This window comes from Brassica oleracea, chromosome C3 (genome assembly GCF_000695525.1).
Source record: "Brassica oleracea var. oleracea cultivar TO1000 chromosome C3, BOL, whole genome shotgun sequence".
Classification (NCBI taxonomy): domain Eukaryota; kingdom Viridiplantae; phylum Streptophyta; class Magnoliopsida; order Brassicales; family Brassicaceae; genus Brassica; species Brassica oleracea.
In genome coordinates, this window is record NC_027750.1 from 50133564 (window position 1) to 50149010 (window position 15447).

The 15447-nt window shown below is 40.5% G+C and overlaps 1 protein-coding gene and 1 pseudogene across 1 annotated transcript; one reads left to right on the forward strand and one right to left on the reverse strand.

Annotated features, from left to right (window-relative positions):
* The window catches only part of LOC106330828, a 13456-nt pseudogene extending 7161 nt beyond the window's left edge, over window positions 1-6295 (reverse strand).
* A 644-nt stretch (window positions 6296-6939) lies between these two features.
* LOC106335369 (valine--tRNA ligase-like) lies at window positions 6940-12183 on the forward strand. Its single transcript, XM_013773877.1, has 20 exons — window positions 6940-7034; window positions 7137-7178; window positions 7371-7436; window positions 7567-7742; window positions 7821-7893; window positions 7988-8053; window positions 8144-8227; window positions 8328-8405; window positions 8481-8564; window positions 8652-8731; window positions 8809-8866; window positions 8950-9255; window positions 9332-9502; window positions 9579-9769; window positions 9846-10506; window positions 10588-11085; window positions 11164-11270; window positions 11369-11468; window positions 11547-11698; window positions 11797-12183. The coding sequence occupies exons 1-20, from the start codon at window positions 7032-7034 to the stop codon at window positions 11981-11983; spliced, it is 3183 nt and encodes a 1060-aa protein (XP_013629331.1). The 5' UTR covers window positions 6940-7031; the 3' UTR covers window positions 11984-12183.
* Window positions 12184-15447: the final 3264 nt, after the last annotated feature.

Here is a 15447-nt window from a genome sequence, read left to right on the forward strand (position 1 = left end):
ATACCGATTGTCGAACCCAACGGCTCCCGTACCTCCAGCAGGGGGTACGCGGACACTCACGTTCCATCTCCTAGCTATGTCCTGATCAGACAATTAGCCTAAGGACCAAACGGTTGCGAGTCACCTGTGCCCAAAGAGCATTGACCGACCAAACGGAGTGAATCTTTAACCTTTTCTCGACTAAACGCGTAACGGATTAGCTACCCCTTTACTCAATAGTTTTCTTCTACTCTTAGACTCAGTCTCTTGTTTTCAAAGTAGAAAAACGCGTCTAGACGTTATCTCAATCGAAACACGACAAGAACTGAACAAAGTCTCTTAGCGGGTTGTGTCGTTATCTATTTGCAAAAGCCAACGGTCAAGGATCTATTGTCTCTAGGCGAACATATCGCGAGACTCTAAAGCTAATTGAAATTCACTTAGGCAAATTGCAAGTACAGATTGGGAACACAACAACCCGCAAATCTAAAAGTCTGCTTGAAAACAGCGACTTGCGCGATAAAATAAAAGTACGTCTAGTAATACAACAACAGGGTCTATCAAGACCACAAACACAAAAAGAAAAGAAGACACAGATAAAGCGTCAAGGCGCATAATCTTGACCGACCTCCTCTGGCGTCCCAAGAGTAGAAGGACCAACTGGGTCTTCAGCAACAGTCGGGTCTTCCACCCGAGTAGGAATAGAGACAAGAGAGTCCACAGCAGGAGGCGGAGGAACATCTCTATTCCCGACTTCGTCGGTCTTCTCGTCCTCGACGGGCTGCAACGACGACGTCTCCTCGACTCTGTTGTCTTCCTCCTCTTCACCTTCTCGTCCTTCAGAAGAAGAATCTGAGACGAGGACAGGATCCTCGATGCCCACGTGCCCGGCCTCTTCCTCTCGAACCAGAATGTTGCCTATCTCAAGGTTGTCTTTCCCGGGGACCTCCTCCAGGTTCTCGTTCCCTGGACGTTCACTAAGACCACCTCCCTCCAGGACCTCGACGCGCTCGGCCGGGACCGATGTGACATCGACCAATGGCTCCTCGGTAATTTCGAGCGAGGTGATGAGCTGAGAAACCGTCCCTGGTCTGATCAAATCTACGTTTGATCCATAAGGATCAAACGACGCTCTAAACCTGTCCTCGACGAAACGAGAAGGGAGAACCAGCGGAGAAAGAGTGAGGTCGCTATCAGACAGCGGACCTACACGAAGCTTCGTAGCCTCCGCCTCGTAGAGTTTCTCCTGCTCGGTAAAAACGTCGATCATTTCTTGCGGGATCTCCGTCCCACTTGCCTTTATCATCTCGAGGCACTTCCTCGTCCCCGAAGCTTGATCGGACAGATTCTTCGCCTTCCCAAAGGCGTCCAAGCGAGTTAGATGGTCGCGCCGCGACCAAAGCAGCCGTTTGCCTTCTCGATCATAGCAGCTTCGACCCTTTCCCTCTCACGAGTAACCTCGAGTCCCCGGGAGTCTTTCAAGCGTTGCCTCTCTCTGATCAATTTATCAACCGCAACGTCCCTTTCCTCGAGTAGCTCTGTCTTCTCCTTTTCAAGGGTCGCAGTCGCTTGCTCCAAACGGGTGTTCTCTCGGGCAAGCTCTTTCTTGGTCGCACCGGCGGATTTGAGCTTACCCTCCAGCTCTTCGAACTTCACTCGAAGGACTTCTTTCTCCTTCGCAGCCTTCTCGTTAGCATTTTTATGCTCATCCCTCATCCTCTCAATGGCCTTCAATCTTGCTTGAGCGAGCTTCTCCGAAGATCCCAACTGGATCATCGTCTGCTTCAGGGCGCTGTCGTATTTCTCAACGAGGAAGTTCATGCTCCCGTCACTATGCAAAATGACAAACACGGACCACGTGAGATGGATCAACCCAATAAATCAAAGAAGGAGACGAAAGGTGAAAGGTAGCGCAAATACCCGCGCTCTCGAGGAAGCAGCGTCGATGTATTCATTCTTGAAGTAAAGGTCTTCCAATTGCGGCATCTCCTTCGTCCCACCACGAATTTGACGCGTCAGCTCCACACACCTAAGGGGATTAAGGATCAGGGGAGTTGTCTCGTTATAGGAAAACTCGACGCGATCAGGGAATTCGACCCTCCTCCTCTTCGCAACGGAACCTTCAGATCCAGACCTTTTTCTCGCAGGAGAGTCTGGAGTAGACCTCGCGGGCTCACCACCAGAACCTCCTTCTCGCGAGCAGGTTTCCCTCCTTTCCTCTGCCAAGTTTCCCGGAGTACCGCTGGCTTCCCCAACAGCGTCGACTATGGCCGCGTCAGCAATGTTCGCGTCGGAGGTAGAAGGGTGTGGCTCTGCCTCAACAGACCTCTTAGTTCTCTTCCTCGGGTGACCACCTGATGCCGCCCTGACTAAAACGGCCTCTTGCTCTTCTTCTCCGCCACGAGACTTTTTTCTCCCATCCTTCTTCTTTTTGGACTTCGAACCCTCGGAAGTCGCTTCTTCTCTGGAGGCCCCTTCTCGGGAGGCTCCACCACCTTCAAAAGTGACGTCAACTCCGGAGTTAGACGGTCCCTGAGGATCGACTATAGTCGACTTCTTCGTGAGCAGTTGCAACTTCCCTTTTAACAGAGCGCTTAGGTCCGGAACCCCGTCCATTTCTCTAGCTTTGTCGAGAAGTCTCTGTTGTTTGTGAGTAAACAAAGGAAGGTGTGACTTACGGGGACCGAGAACGCAAGGAAGCCTCGACTCCCAATCAACTGCAAAAGCAGAGAATCAACATGAAAATCGCAAAAGGAAACTCGAGTAGGCCCTAAAAACAATCAGCAGGCTTACCTTTAGCGATCCTAGCTTGCTGATGACGTATCCACTCCCGACTAAGATCCGGCCAACGAAGATGACTATACGCCGCGATCGCTTGAGCACTTTCGAAAAACTTCTCGGGGTAGGCGATCGTATTCGGATGATGAACTGCAAATACAAGGATAAGAAAGGTTAGGACTAACGACTAAAACGAAACTCCAACAGACGAGTCTCTACCGAGTTGCCGGTTCCACAGAACGCGGTAGTCGTCCCCCGGTGGCTCTTCGAAAGCTCGAAAGCATGTTCATCGGATTTCACAAAGAAATACGCGCGTTGCCAATCCTGCGTCTTATTTGGATGACGGGTCAAAACGTTGTAGTTCGAACGCATTTTCACCGAGAAGATCCTGTTTGGCTCCGCCTTCGTGAAAGTCAACTCTTCGAAGACCCTCACGCTCATCGAGACGTCCATCTCAGCTGCCATTACCATTAACATGACGGCTATTCGCAGCGACCCGCTCAAAAGTTGAGAGATGGCAATGTCTCAGTGGAATGCGTAGGACGTCACTAACCGGGGAATCGGGAACCATAGCTTCGTATGATCCCCGAAATATGACTCATACACGCATTGGTAACCGACCAGAGGCGACCAGGGACGCTGCTCGGCAGACGGGATGATGTAAGTAACGCCAGCACCGCCACTCACCCTTAACAGATTCCTCACGGTGTGATGAGAAGCAGAAGATCGAAACACGTTCCCCCACGACTGAGCCCGCGGGTCCCGTAGTAGTCCGGGTGGTAGCGGAGCCAGCTCTTCGAAGATCCCACCAGGATGGTAAATAGTTGGGCGTCAGTCTATCTGGTCAAAACAAACTCTCTCGCGAACCTGTCTCAAAGGCGTCGGAGACCGATCAGACTCATCAGTTTCGCCACGTTCAGAACCAGTCGCAATATCGCCTTGATCTCTCCCTCTATCCGCACTTCCGCTCACATCACTGCTCCCATCTTCAACACGATCGGCGTCTTCATCACGAATCATCCTATGAGCATCAGCGACCAAAAGACGCTGAGATAGAGTCATGTTTTCCGTGTCCCGAAGAGCATCGCGATGAATCATGTCGAAATCATCCAGAGGACTATCGGTCGCTGACACATCTCTGGTCGGACTCGGAGAATCTGCGATGTCCTTCCCTTTCTCTTCCCGCGACAATCGACTTGTCGAAGGCATGTTCCTTAATTTAGGGGACGACTACAACCGCCAAACGATACCAACGAGTCTATACGAAGAAAAACCTATCTAGAGAGAGAAAGCAAAAGTAGAGAGAAGGGAGAGAAAACGGGATACCTGAATCTGTAGAGAAGAATGACGAAAGCAAAGGAGAGAGACCTATTTATAGCAAAAACGAAGGCACGTTCTCCGAGCACAATCATTAGATCTACACAGGCCTAAATGAGCCTCAAAAGGCCGCCTAAATGCCCAGAAACTTACTCGCGACGGTTCGGTTTCTCGCTCGAACCGATTTTCAATCAGGTTGTCGGGCCGAAATCAATTCTCGGTCTTGATTTAAACCGGTTCTCAGTTAACCAGCAAAACCGATCCCCGTCGCTTTATCCAAGATGAACTATCACCGAGTAAAACTGTATCCCACTATAAAAGTGAGTCAAGGCAAGCGCTACTCTGAGCGACCAGAGACGTCTACAGAACATCACGCGACTAAAAGCACATACCGACGACTAAACGGGAAGGGTTATCCCTTGTATTAGAGCCTACTATCCGAATAAACATGACCCACAAATTCACTGAGACCGCCACGTTGCTCACAAGTGAACTGGGGGGGGGGCTTATTGTAGGAGATGGATTACACTCCTCCACAAGGCCCACCGAATAACAGGCCCTAATCCAGCAAGTTGGATTTGTTTGGTCGGCTCGGCGGCCAAACGTATCGGCTCGACCTTAGAGTGCTTTTAGCCGGTCGAGTAAGCCGGCCAGAAGTACCCGGCTTGGAGAGAACCTTGTCCAGGCCCGCGTACTCGGCCTCTCGCATCAAGGCCCAAAGAAATATGAAATTAGGGCATCAGGGGCGAGAGTCCTATAAAAGGTGAAAGGGAAGGAAGAAGAAGGAGACTTTTGGACCATTGAACAGACTGAGCGGCTAGATCTAGGGTTTTAGGCTATCTCTTTGATCTTGTTACTCTTCGATCTTGTTGCTCTTTCATCTTCTTGTCACTCTTGTAACCCTTCAGACCAAATCTAAATAAAACGTCTTTAGCCATCCCATTTCTGACTTCTTTCATCTTAGTCGACTGAATCCCGTTCAAACAGTATCTCTATTCAAGAGTTTGCCATTGACATCAACCAGTAGAGCATCAACGACATGGTCCACTGTGATTCCGTATTTTCTCATCAGATTCCCGTATCCTCCACCACTTATGTGTCCTCCAGCTCCCACGGTAGAACAAACGCCAGCAGGAAACGCTAACGTTTCGCTTGCGTCGCTGATCTTTGTGTAGAGCTCTCCCAATGTGGCACCAGCTTGAACCCAAGCTTTCTTTCTTGACACGTCAAGAATAATAGACCTGAGATTGAACATATCGAGAATGAAAAATAGCCCCTCGTAATCATCACCACCGCTTCGGATACATATCTGGCTACCGTTGGCCTTTGCGCATACTACCGTGGCTTGAATACGAGATACGTGTTTTGCCGTGACGATGGCCATCAGTGTTTGGTAGTTAGGGCTTGTGCATTGGCGGATCCAGAAAAATAATGTGACGGGGGCACACTATAAATATTTTTAATAATCTTAAATTCATAATAATATAACTTTATATGAAAAACTGTTATAAGATATTAATATAAATTTAAAATGTAAATTAATATTATTAATTATAATTTGGAAACAAAATATAATACACAGTACAACCTATAACAAGTTTTATAAAATTATTTTAATATTTTTAAAAAATTCTACAAATGTTATTAATCAAAATAATAAAATTATACAATCAACACTAGTTATATATATAATGTAGTATTTAATTTTACATATGTAATATAGTGTCATACATGTCACTTTATCAAAAGAAATAAAGTCTGAAGTATTAAATACAAAGTAAATATGTATAGTTTACTATTTAAATATAAATTATTTTCTTATTATTAGCAACTGATAATATCAGTAGTAGAAAATAATAAACTCAAAAATTGTTTCAGAAAAGAAAATGAAATTTAGAAACGAAAACAGAATAGAAAGAATTAGTAAAGTCAAATAAACCAAATAAGTTAATGGAAAAAAAATATGTTAAAAGAAACAAAAGAAAGTTATTAATAATAAAGCAAAATCTAGGTGAAGTGAAAATATATATTTTTTTAAAGGGTTTTTATATAAATATTAGGCAATACAAGGAGCAAGCAAGCACCACTGTTTTATAAAGAAATACAGGGAAGGATCAGAAGAACTGATAGATAAAACCAGACATAGTTAGGGAAGAAAACTATGGAGGATCAAGCCAGAAACTTGCAAGGCGAGGACCAAGTGGAAGACCAGCGAGATCATAGCGTAGCACTTGTCTTGAAGACCTGAGACAATGAATCTAGAAACTTTACCTCCACCCGGAGACAGGGGCGGATCTACGGTGTTAAGAACGGGGGCACGTGCCCCCGACTACTCTATAGAAATTATTTAGTTCAAAATGAAAGTATTGATAACTCTAGGTCAATTGGTAAAGGTGTTCCACTATCAATAAACGTGGAAACGGTTCGATGCTCATTAAATTCCTTTTTTATGTTTTCTTTCATTGTGGTTTACATTCTGATTTTTTTTTATCTTGTCACGTCACGTATCTATCATTCATCGGGATTATTATTTTTTTTTTTTGTAAACTAAAAGGGTTAAATTCGGATCTATTAAAAACACAGAACTATATTATCTACCCAAAAAAAAAAAGGAAAGAAAAAAAAATGTTAGTTTGCCTTATCTTGGGTCATGTGTTAGTACTAGGTTGGGTTTGGTGAAGGGCATCTGTATTGGCAGTCCCTTAAGGCATCCCTTAGGGGAAAAGGGCTGTCCCTTACTCTTCAATGACAAAAAAAAAAAAAAAAAAAAAAAAACAAGACAAGGGACTCTCTCTCCCTCTCTTTTCATCCCACCAATAAAGATGGCCCCGTCACAATATAATATATAATAAAATATATTCAGAGAGATAAGAAAGAAAAAAACACATTGTAGCAAAGTTTTCGTTGAGTTTAGGTCAGAAGAGCTTCTTGTGTTATCTCCGACGGCGTCAGGAACAATGGTACGTGGTACATAGAACACACAAATATTGGTCGTTATCAGGTCAGATCCGAGAATCTAATGTTTTTTTTTTTTGTTTTGTTGTCTTTTTTGAATATCGCAGTGCGAAACCATTGATGAGAAGAAGAGGAAGAAGGATGAAAAGGTATGCCCTTTTGTGAGCTTCTTCCTTATCAATCATGGTTAGAATTTAGTGCGGTTATGTTGCTCTTGTAGAGTTTGATTATGAGAACATTAATTAATCCTTAGAAAGTGATGCCCTTGGCGCTCAGGATTTAAATGTTTTGTTTTCTTAGATCTACACTGAACCCGAAGGAATAAACTTTTCTAATTACAGGCTAGAGAAAAGGCTTTGAAAAAGCTTAAAGCTTTGGACAAAGCAAAGAAGCTTGAAGAACTCAAGGTAACCTCTCTCCCTCTCTCCCTCTCTCTCTCTCTCTCTCTCCCTCTCTCTCTCTCTCTTGAGTATTATGCTTGAGTAAAAAAAACTCAAGATTTTTGTTTTTTTTGTTCTTCTTCACATGGTTGCGTAGGCAAAACAGGAGAAAGGTGGAACCAATGCCAGTCAAAAGAAGAAGAGTCCCAAACGGGATGATGCATCAGAAGAGAATCCTGAGGATTTTGTAGACCCTGAAACTCCTCTTGGTGAGAGGAAAAGGCTCTCCTCGCAGATGGCTAAACAGTACAGCCCTGCTTCCGTAGAGAAATCGTATGTTTGTAGAGATTTTTTGATTTACATCAACTCATCCCACCAATTTTTTCTTACATCATCTCTGATTTTTCTCAGATGGTATGCTTGGTGGGAGAAAAGTGACCTCTTTAAGGCTGATCCTAAGAGTTGCAAGCCACCCTTTGCCATTGTATAGCGCATTGTTGAATATTATTTACTTTCTTTCTTTTATGTGGTGGGTGGGGGGGGGTTTCTTGAACCTTATCGTATTGATTCTTCTGCAGGTTCTTCCACCACCAAATGTGACTGGAGTCTTGCATATTGGCCATGCCCTAACAATTGCTATTGAGGTTTCCTTTTAACACTTTGTGTTTGTCTCTCTCTCTCTCTCTCTCTCTCCCTCTTGTGATGCTCACACGTCTTGAAATTTTCTGATGCAGGATACCCTTATTCGTTGGAAGAGAATGTCTGGGTATAATGCTCTGTGGGTGCCCGGGTTGGACCATGCTGGTATAGCTACGCAGGTTTAAAAACATCATCCTTGTTCAAAGCTTCTTTTGCCGTAGTTGTAGAATTTGTTTTAAAAATATGTTTTTCTTCCTTTTTGCACATGGATTCTTCTAGACTATGGTTGAGAAAAAACTTGCCCTTGATAAAAAATTGACCAGGCAGGACCTTACCCGCGAAGAATTCTTGAATGAAGTAAGTTAGAATATTTAAAAATACGCCTCTTGAATCATTTTTCATTGTTTGAAAAATTCGTTGTTGGAAAAAAAGGTGTGGAAGTGGAAGGACGAAAATGCCTGCACGATTCTTACACAACTACGACGTCTAGGAGCTTCTCTTGATTGGTCTCGTGAGGTAAGCTCTGACCTTTGTTTGACTGATGTCTAATTTTACTTCATCTGTCCCCTCTGGTCTATTCATCTAACCGATGTGTTGTTGTAGTGTTTTACAATGGACAAGCAAACATCAAAAGCTGTCACCGAGACCTTTGTACGTTTATTCGAGGAAGGGCTTATCTATAGGTATGTTTTTTTTTTAAGTCTGAGAAAAAATAAAACACAGGAGGAATAGTACATTTAACTGACTATGACTTGTGCAGGGATATTCGGCTTGTTCATTGGGATTGTCATTTGAAAACAGCTGTTTCTGACGATGAGGTAAGTCAGTAGAATATATATGTGTCTTATCTTTCTTTCTCTCTTTGTTTTTTAATGCGGAGTGTGTCTATTATATCTGATAGGTTGAGTATATGGATATCAAAGAAAAGACGCTACTAAATGTACCTGGGTATGAGAAGCCAGTAGAATTTGGTCTTCTTACTTCATTTGCTTACCCTCTGGAGGGAGGTTTGGGCGAGGAGGTTGTGGTTGCCACCACAAGGGTGGAAACAATGCTGGGGGATACTGCCATTGCGATTCATCCCGATGATGCAAGATACAAGCATCTTCATGGGAAATTTGCTGTGCACCCATTTAATGGACGCAGGTTACCAATTATCTGTGATGGAACGCTTGTTGATCCAGATTTTGGTACCGGTTGTGTTAAGGTATGTATTTGGATGCTATGTTTCTGGTTGGCTCCCTATTAGTTGGCATCTAAATAAAGTGTTTTTTTTTTGTAAGATTACTCCTGCCCATGACCCCAATGATTGTGAGTTGGGAAAGCGTCACAACCTTGAATTTATTAACATATTCACTGATGATGGAAAGATCAACACAAATGGAGGGCCTGACTTCACTGGGATGCCACGCTTTGCAGCACGTGAGGCACTTGTTGAAGCTTTGAAGAAGCAGGTAACTGTTGATTTGATAAAATTAAGATAACTGTGATCATAAACCTTTTAAAACAACTTTGTGTGTTCCATTCCAGGGGCTGTACAGAGGTGCCGAAAACAAGGAAATGAGGCTTGGTCTTTGCCAGAGAACAAGTGATGTTATTGAGCCTATGATTAAGCCTCAGTGGTACCTCAATTGCAGCATGATGGCAAAGGAGGCTCTCAATGTTGCTGAAAGCAAAAAGCTCGAGTTTATACCAAAGCAGTACACTGCAGAGTGGACAAGGTTTGTTTCATTTTTACTTATCATTGCCTCCATTTATTTTTTTTTCTTCTAAATTAACAATCACAACGATGGACAGATGGCTAGAAAACATTCGTGACTGGTGTATATCAAGACAGCTTGTGTGGGGACACAGAATACCAGCATGGTATGCTTGTCTCGAGGAAGACGAGCGCAGGGAGGTTGGTGCGTACAATGACCACTGGATCGTTGCTAGAAACGAGGAAGAAGCTCGAAAAGAGGCAGCTGAAAAATTTGGTGGGAAGAACAAGTTTGAGCTAACACAAGATGAAGATGTGCTTGACACGTGGTTTTCTTCTGGGATATTTCCGTTATCTGTTCTGGGATGGCCTGATGAAACAGACGACTTCAAAGCCTTCTATCCAACCTCTCTCATAGAAACTGGACATGATATCCTCTTTTTTTGGGTTGCTCGTATGGTTATGATGGGAATAAAACTAAGCGGCGGCGAGGTTCCCTTCAGCAAGGTTTATTTGCATCCTATGATACGTGACGCACATGGGCGCAAGATGTCAAAATCTCGTGGAAATGTGATTGACCCGATTGAAGTAATCGAGGGGGCAACTCTTGATGCACTTCGTAAAAGATTAGAAAAGGGTAACTTGGATCGAACAGAGCTGGATATGGCCATAAAAGGACAACTGAAGGACTTTCCAGACGGAATCTCTGAGTGTGGTGTGGACGCTCTTCGGTTTGCACTTGTCTCTTACACTGCTCAGGTCTTAAAATTATTATTTTGTGTTTTTTTTTCCATTTTTATATGAAGTTTAAAACAAAGAATGTTTTGTTTGTTTTTGTAGTCTGAAAAAATAAACTTGGACATTCTACGTGTGGTTGGATACCGGCAATGGTGTAACAAGCTCTGGAATGCTGTCAGGTTTGCCTTGATAAGACTTGGCGATGGTTACGCCCCGACCATGGTTCTAAGCCCTGAAACGATGCCCTTCAGCTGCCAATGGATTCTCTCTGAACTAAATAAGACAATATCGAAGACGGTGGAGTCACTGGATGCATTTGACTTGTCGGAAGCAACCAACACAGTATATGCATGGTGGCAATATCAATTCTGTGATGTTTTCATTGAAGCTATCAAACCATATTTTGCTAATGCGCCGTTGGCTGCTTCAGAGAGGGCTCATGCACAAGATGCTCTCTGGGTATCTCTGGAGACGGGTTTGAGACTGCTTCACCCGTTCATGCCTTTTGTTACTGAAGAGCTATGGCAACGGCTGCCTTCACCCAAGGACTGTGAAAGAAAGGCATCTATCATGATATGTGACTACCCGTCTCCTATAGAGGTGAGAGATAACTTTTTGTGCTTTCATTAGTTTGGTTCTTTTCAACTCTTCTTCTTCTTCTTCTTTGTTAACTCGCAGAATTGGACAAATGAAAAAGTGGAGAAGGAAATGGAAACCGTTCTAGCGACCGTCAAGTGCTTGAGAGCACTCAGGGCTGCATTGCTGGAGAAACATAAAAATGAAAGGTCTGATAAAAATCCCTCTTTCTTTTGAAAGGAACACTTTGAGACAATGTTTTTTTCTAACAAAACAAATGGTATTTTGTCTCTCTCTTTTCTCTCAGGTTACCTGCGTTTGCTCTGTGTGAAAACAACGTAACATCCGAAATTGTAAAATCTCACGAGTTGGAGATCAGAACCCTTGCAAATCTATCGTCCTTAGAGGTAATAATAAAACAGGTTCCCACTCTTTCGTGTTCCTTTTTCTGAGTTCTATTTATGGGTTTGGCTTCTTCCCTATAGGTTCTGCTAAAGGGAGAACACGCAGCAGCCCCAGCTGGATCTGCAGTTGAGACTGTGAACGAGAACCTCAAGGTCTATCTCAAAGTGGACAGAGCCATTAACACAGAAGCTGAGCAAGAAAAGTTCAGAAACAAGATTGCAGAACTTGAAAGGTAATCCCCCCCCCTCCCTCCCTAATCTTTAGAACAACAAAAAAAATGTTTGAAACGTAAATAACAAGCAAACTTGGCTTTCTTGTTTCATTTTTTAGACAAAAGGACAAGTTGCAGAAGATGATGAGTGCGTCTGGGTACCAAGACAAGGTCCCTGCGCACATAAAAGAAGACAACGCCACAAAGCTCGCTAAGATTCTCCAAGAATTCGATTTCTTTGACAAGGAAAGTGCTCGTCTCCTTGCCGAGACTGGAAACCAGCAAATGGAGCAGCATAACAAGTGAGAAAACACCACCTCCCTTTATTGTCCGAAATAGACTTTTTGTGTAAAAGAAACTAGATTTTGACAGCGCGGGACTTTTTTTTTGTTGAGAAATTTATTAATCCGTAAGTTTGTTCACAAATATATTTAGTCATGAGCGTTCGGTTGTAGTTTTCGGTTTTTCGGTTCAAGGGATATAGAAAACATTCAATTATTTATTAATTTAGGTTTGGTTAAGGTTTGATTATTTTTGGTTTTGGTTTGATCTGGATATAATGTTAGCAACCCAATAAATTTTTGAATTCAATTTGGCTCTATTTTGTTTCATGTTTTTGGATAATTTCGAATAATTCGATTACAAACTATATTTTTGAATTTTTTTGAATAAAAATAGATAAATTTAAATATTTTAAAAATATTCGAGTAATTCAGTTCTATATGGAAGTAATACTTCTTATCTTTTATAAACCTATCTATATTTAAATTGATTTTAATAGTGAAAATAATATTTTTTTCGTATAGTCTACGTTTGTAAACTATTTAAGAATGAAATTCCGAAAGACAGATTTATTTTATAAAAATTATTAACGAATTAATGCTATTAGTTTTATAAGTTTTTTAAAGAGAAAAAGACAAAAATAGCACTAAATCAAGTTTATGTTCCCAAACTAGCACTCAAGGTCAAAAGTCACAAAAATAGCACTTAATGTTTTATCAAAAGTCACAAACTTAGGGTTTAGAGTTAAAGGGTGAGGTTTAGGATTTAGGGTTTAGGCTTTAGAGTTTAGAGTTTAGGGTTTAAGTTTTAGATTTTAGGGTTTAGGGTTTAGGGTTTAGGGTTTAGGGTTTAGGGTTTAGGGTTTAGGGTTTAGGGTTTAGGGTTTAGGGTTTAGGGTTTAGGGTTTAGGGTTTAGGGTTTAGGGTTTAGGGTTTAGGGTTTAGGGTTTAGGGTTTAGGGTTTAGGGTTTAGGGTTTAGGGTTTAGGGTTTAGGGTTTAGGGTTTAGGGTTTAGGGTTTAGGGTTTATCTTTTTTAAAGGTCTAATTAGCTAGAAAACCATGAATAAGAAGATGTTTAGGAATGTATGCAATAAAATAGTTATTTAGGTAGCTGGATATGTGGAGCAAAGCCAAGTTACCCTCTTGTCCCAAGTCACTTAGCATGTAGGATAGATAGGTCTGCAATTGTCAGACTATGTGTCAGATTTAATATATAGTTTTTTTTTCTTTTTCTTTGAAACATATCTAAATTTGTTTGTTTTATGAGTTTGGAGAAATACTTGTTGTTTTATGAGTTATTTTACGAGTCAACATATGCAATCACATAGCAATAAAAATTTTTCAAGTTATATTTTATTTATGAAAGTAAAAATACTTAGAAAAATACTTGTCAAAAAAACAATTGACGTTGTTAATGCTGTAAGCAAAACCATAAATCTTCTACACCATCAACATCTAAATCTTAAACACTATCGGCAAAATTTTAAACCCTAAATCTTAGAGGGTGAATCCTAGGATTTAGGGCTTAGAGTTTAGCTAACTGCGTTAACAAGCAACATAAAAAATTCAGCAATTAATATTTTTTTTATTATTATTTCTTACTTTTTTAGAAAAAATATAATTTGACAAATTTGTATTAACTAACATTTTTAAAGTTGAACACACAATTTACTTAATGGTGAACAGTAGAAAAGTCTTTTATTACTAGCTGAAAAATGAATAAAACTTACCTTCACCTACGATCAATTGTTAAATTCACTTATGTTCTTATCACCAATCACAGTGACATCCAAATAAAAAATGATATTAAAATTTAAAAAATAATAATAACTGGAAAAAAATGTCAGCGTTAACGCTGTCAACAAAACCCGAAACACAAAACTATAAACATTAAATACTAAAATTTAAACCATAAATACTAAACCCTAAACCCAAAACTCCAAAACTCTAAACTTTAAACCCAAAAATCTTAACCGTAAATCATAAACACTAAACCGTAAATCCTCAGCCCTAAACCCAACTAAAAAATAAACCCTAAATTATAACCCAAAACTCTTAACCATAAATTAGAAATGCTAAACATACGTAAAAAAATCATTATTTCTAAATCCAAATCCTAAACCCTAAATCCTAATATCGTCAACGCTAACATGGACATCATTTTTTCCCAACTAACGTCAGCATCATTATACCAAATATAAACCCTAAACTCAAATTAATATAAAAATCTGAATATAATACAAAACTCTAATTACCAAATCTGGAAACCAAATGTATATCATTTTGTATATTATTCGTATAACTTTTCATAATACCAGCTATCACAATCAATATATATCTTACATATATTGAAAATAACAAACTTTAGCCGATATTTTAGGTTTACCGATAATTAAATTTGTAGCAATAACTTGTATAACAAAACTAGGGATCCATCCTTTTAAAACATGATATGCATCCAACTCAACAATAATACGCAAGAAAATAAATTATACGCTATCTAAAGTTTTATCCGGCCAATCCAGTGGTTTGTAAAAATAACATCAAACATATCTAGATGTAAATCTGCATATGATACAACTGCTATCAGTAAAATGACCAACTTACTGAGTCGACTCACCCAGTTGGTTAGATATATACTTAGCAAAGATTTCCGATCTAAAATATAATGTTTTTTAACTACATGGAAATCAACAATCTAATGAATGTCTTGAATCGTCTCGTCCGACACGTGATTCATTGTCGATTCATATGTTTTTTATGGAGGAAAATCATTTCTGGATTGGAATCGGAGCACTAATATGCGATTCGGTTGGGTCGGACGAGTCTACAAGCCGAGCGGACACATCTTCAATTTTGGTCTTCAAACAAGGAAAGAACATGATACATTCGATGATGCAAGATCCAAACTGTGTTTTTTATAGACCAAACGGTGTTTTTTATAGACCAAAACAACAATGAGAGAGAAGAAGACTCTGGAAATAATGAGTTTTGAAAACTGCAATTCTATACATATTTAGTCGCGTGAACTAGATTTTTGTAGGGTCTATTCTCTTACATGTAGGGTCATCAACAGCTCTACATGCATTCCTGGTTGTAGGGTTAATACTGAGATTTAGTATTTCGCACAGTAGCATAACCATTCAGCTAATATATTTTATTTCTCTGGTTATCTACCGCAATTACCCTTTTTTAAATCTCAACTATACAAAAGTAAGTAACAAAATATATTTATATTAATAAGCTATAGACATATAATTTGTGTTTCTTTTTTTACTACATTATGATATTCTTATAGAACATGTTAATTTAATATTATTGATTTAAATATATATTTTTATATCATCTGTGAAATCTCAAGTTGATAATTGTATTGTTTAAGCCCATATTTTACTTTATTTTATTCAAAACTGTGAGTCTGATGTTTTACTACAATTAAAATGAGGGCTTTTTGCAAAAGTGACTCAAAACTTGGAGTCAAACAGAAA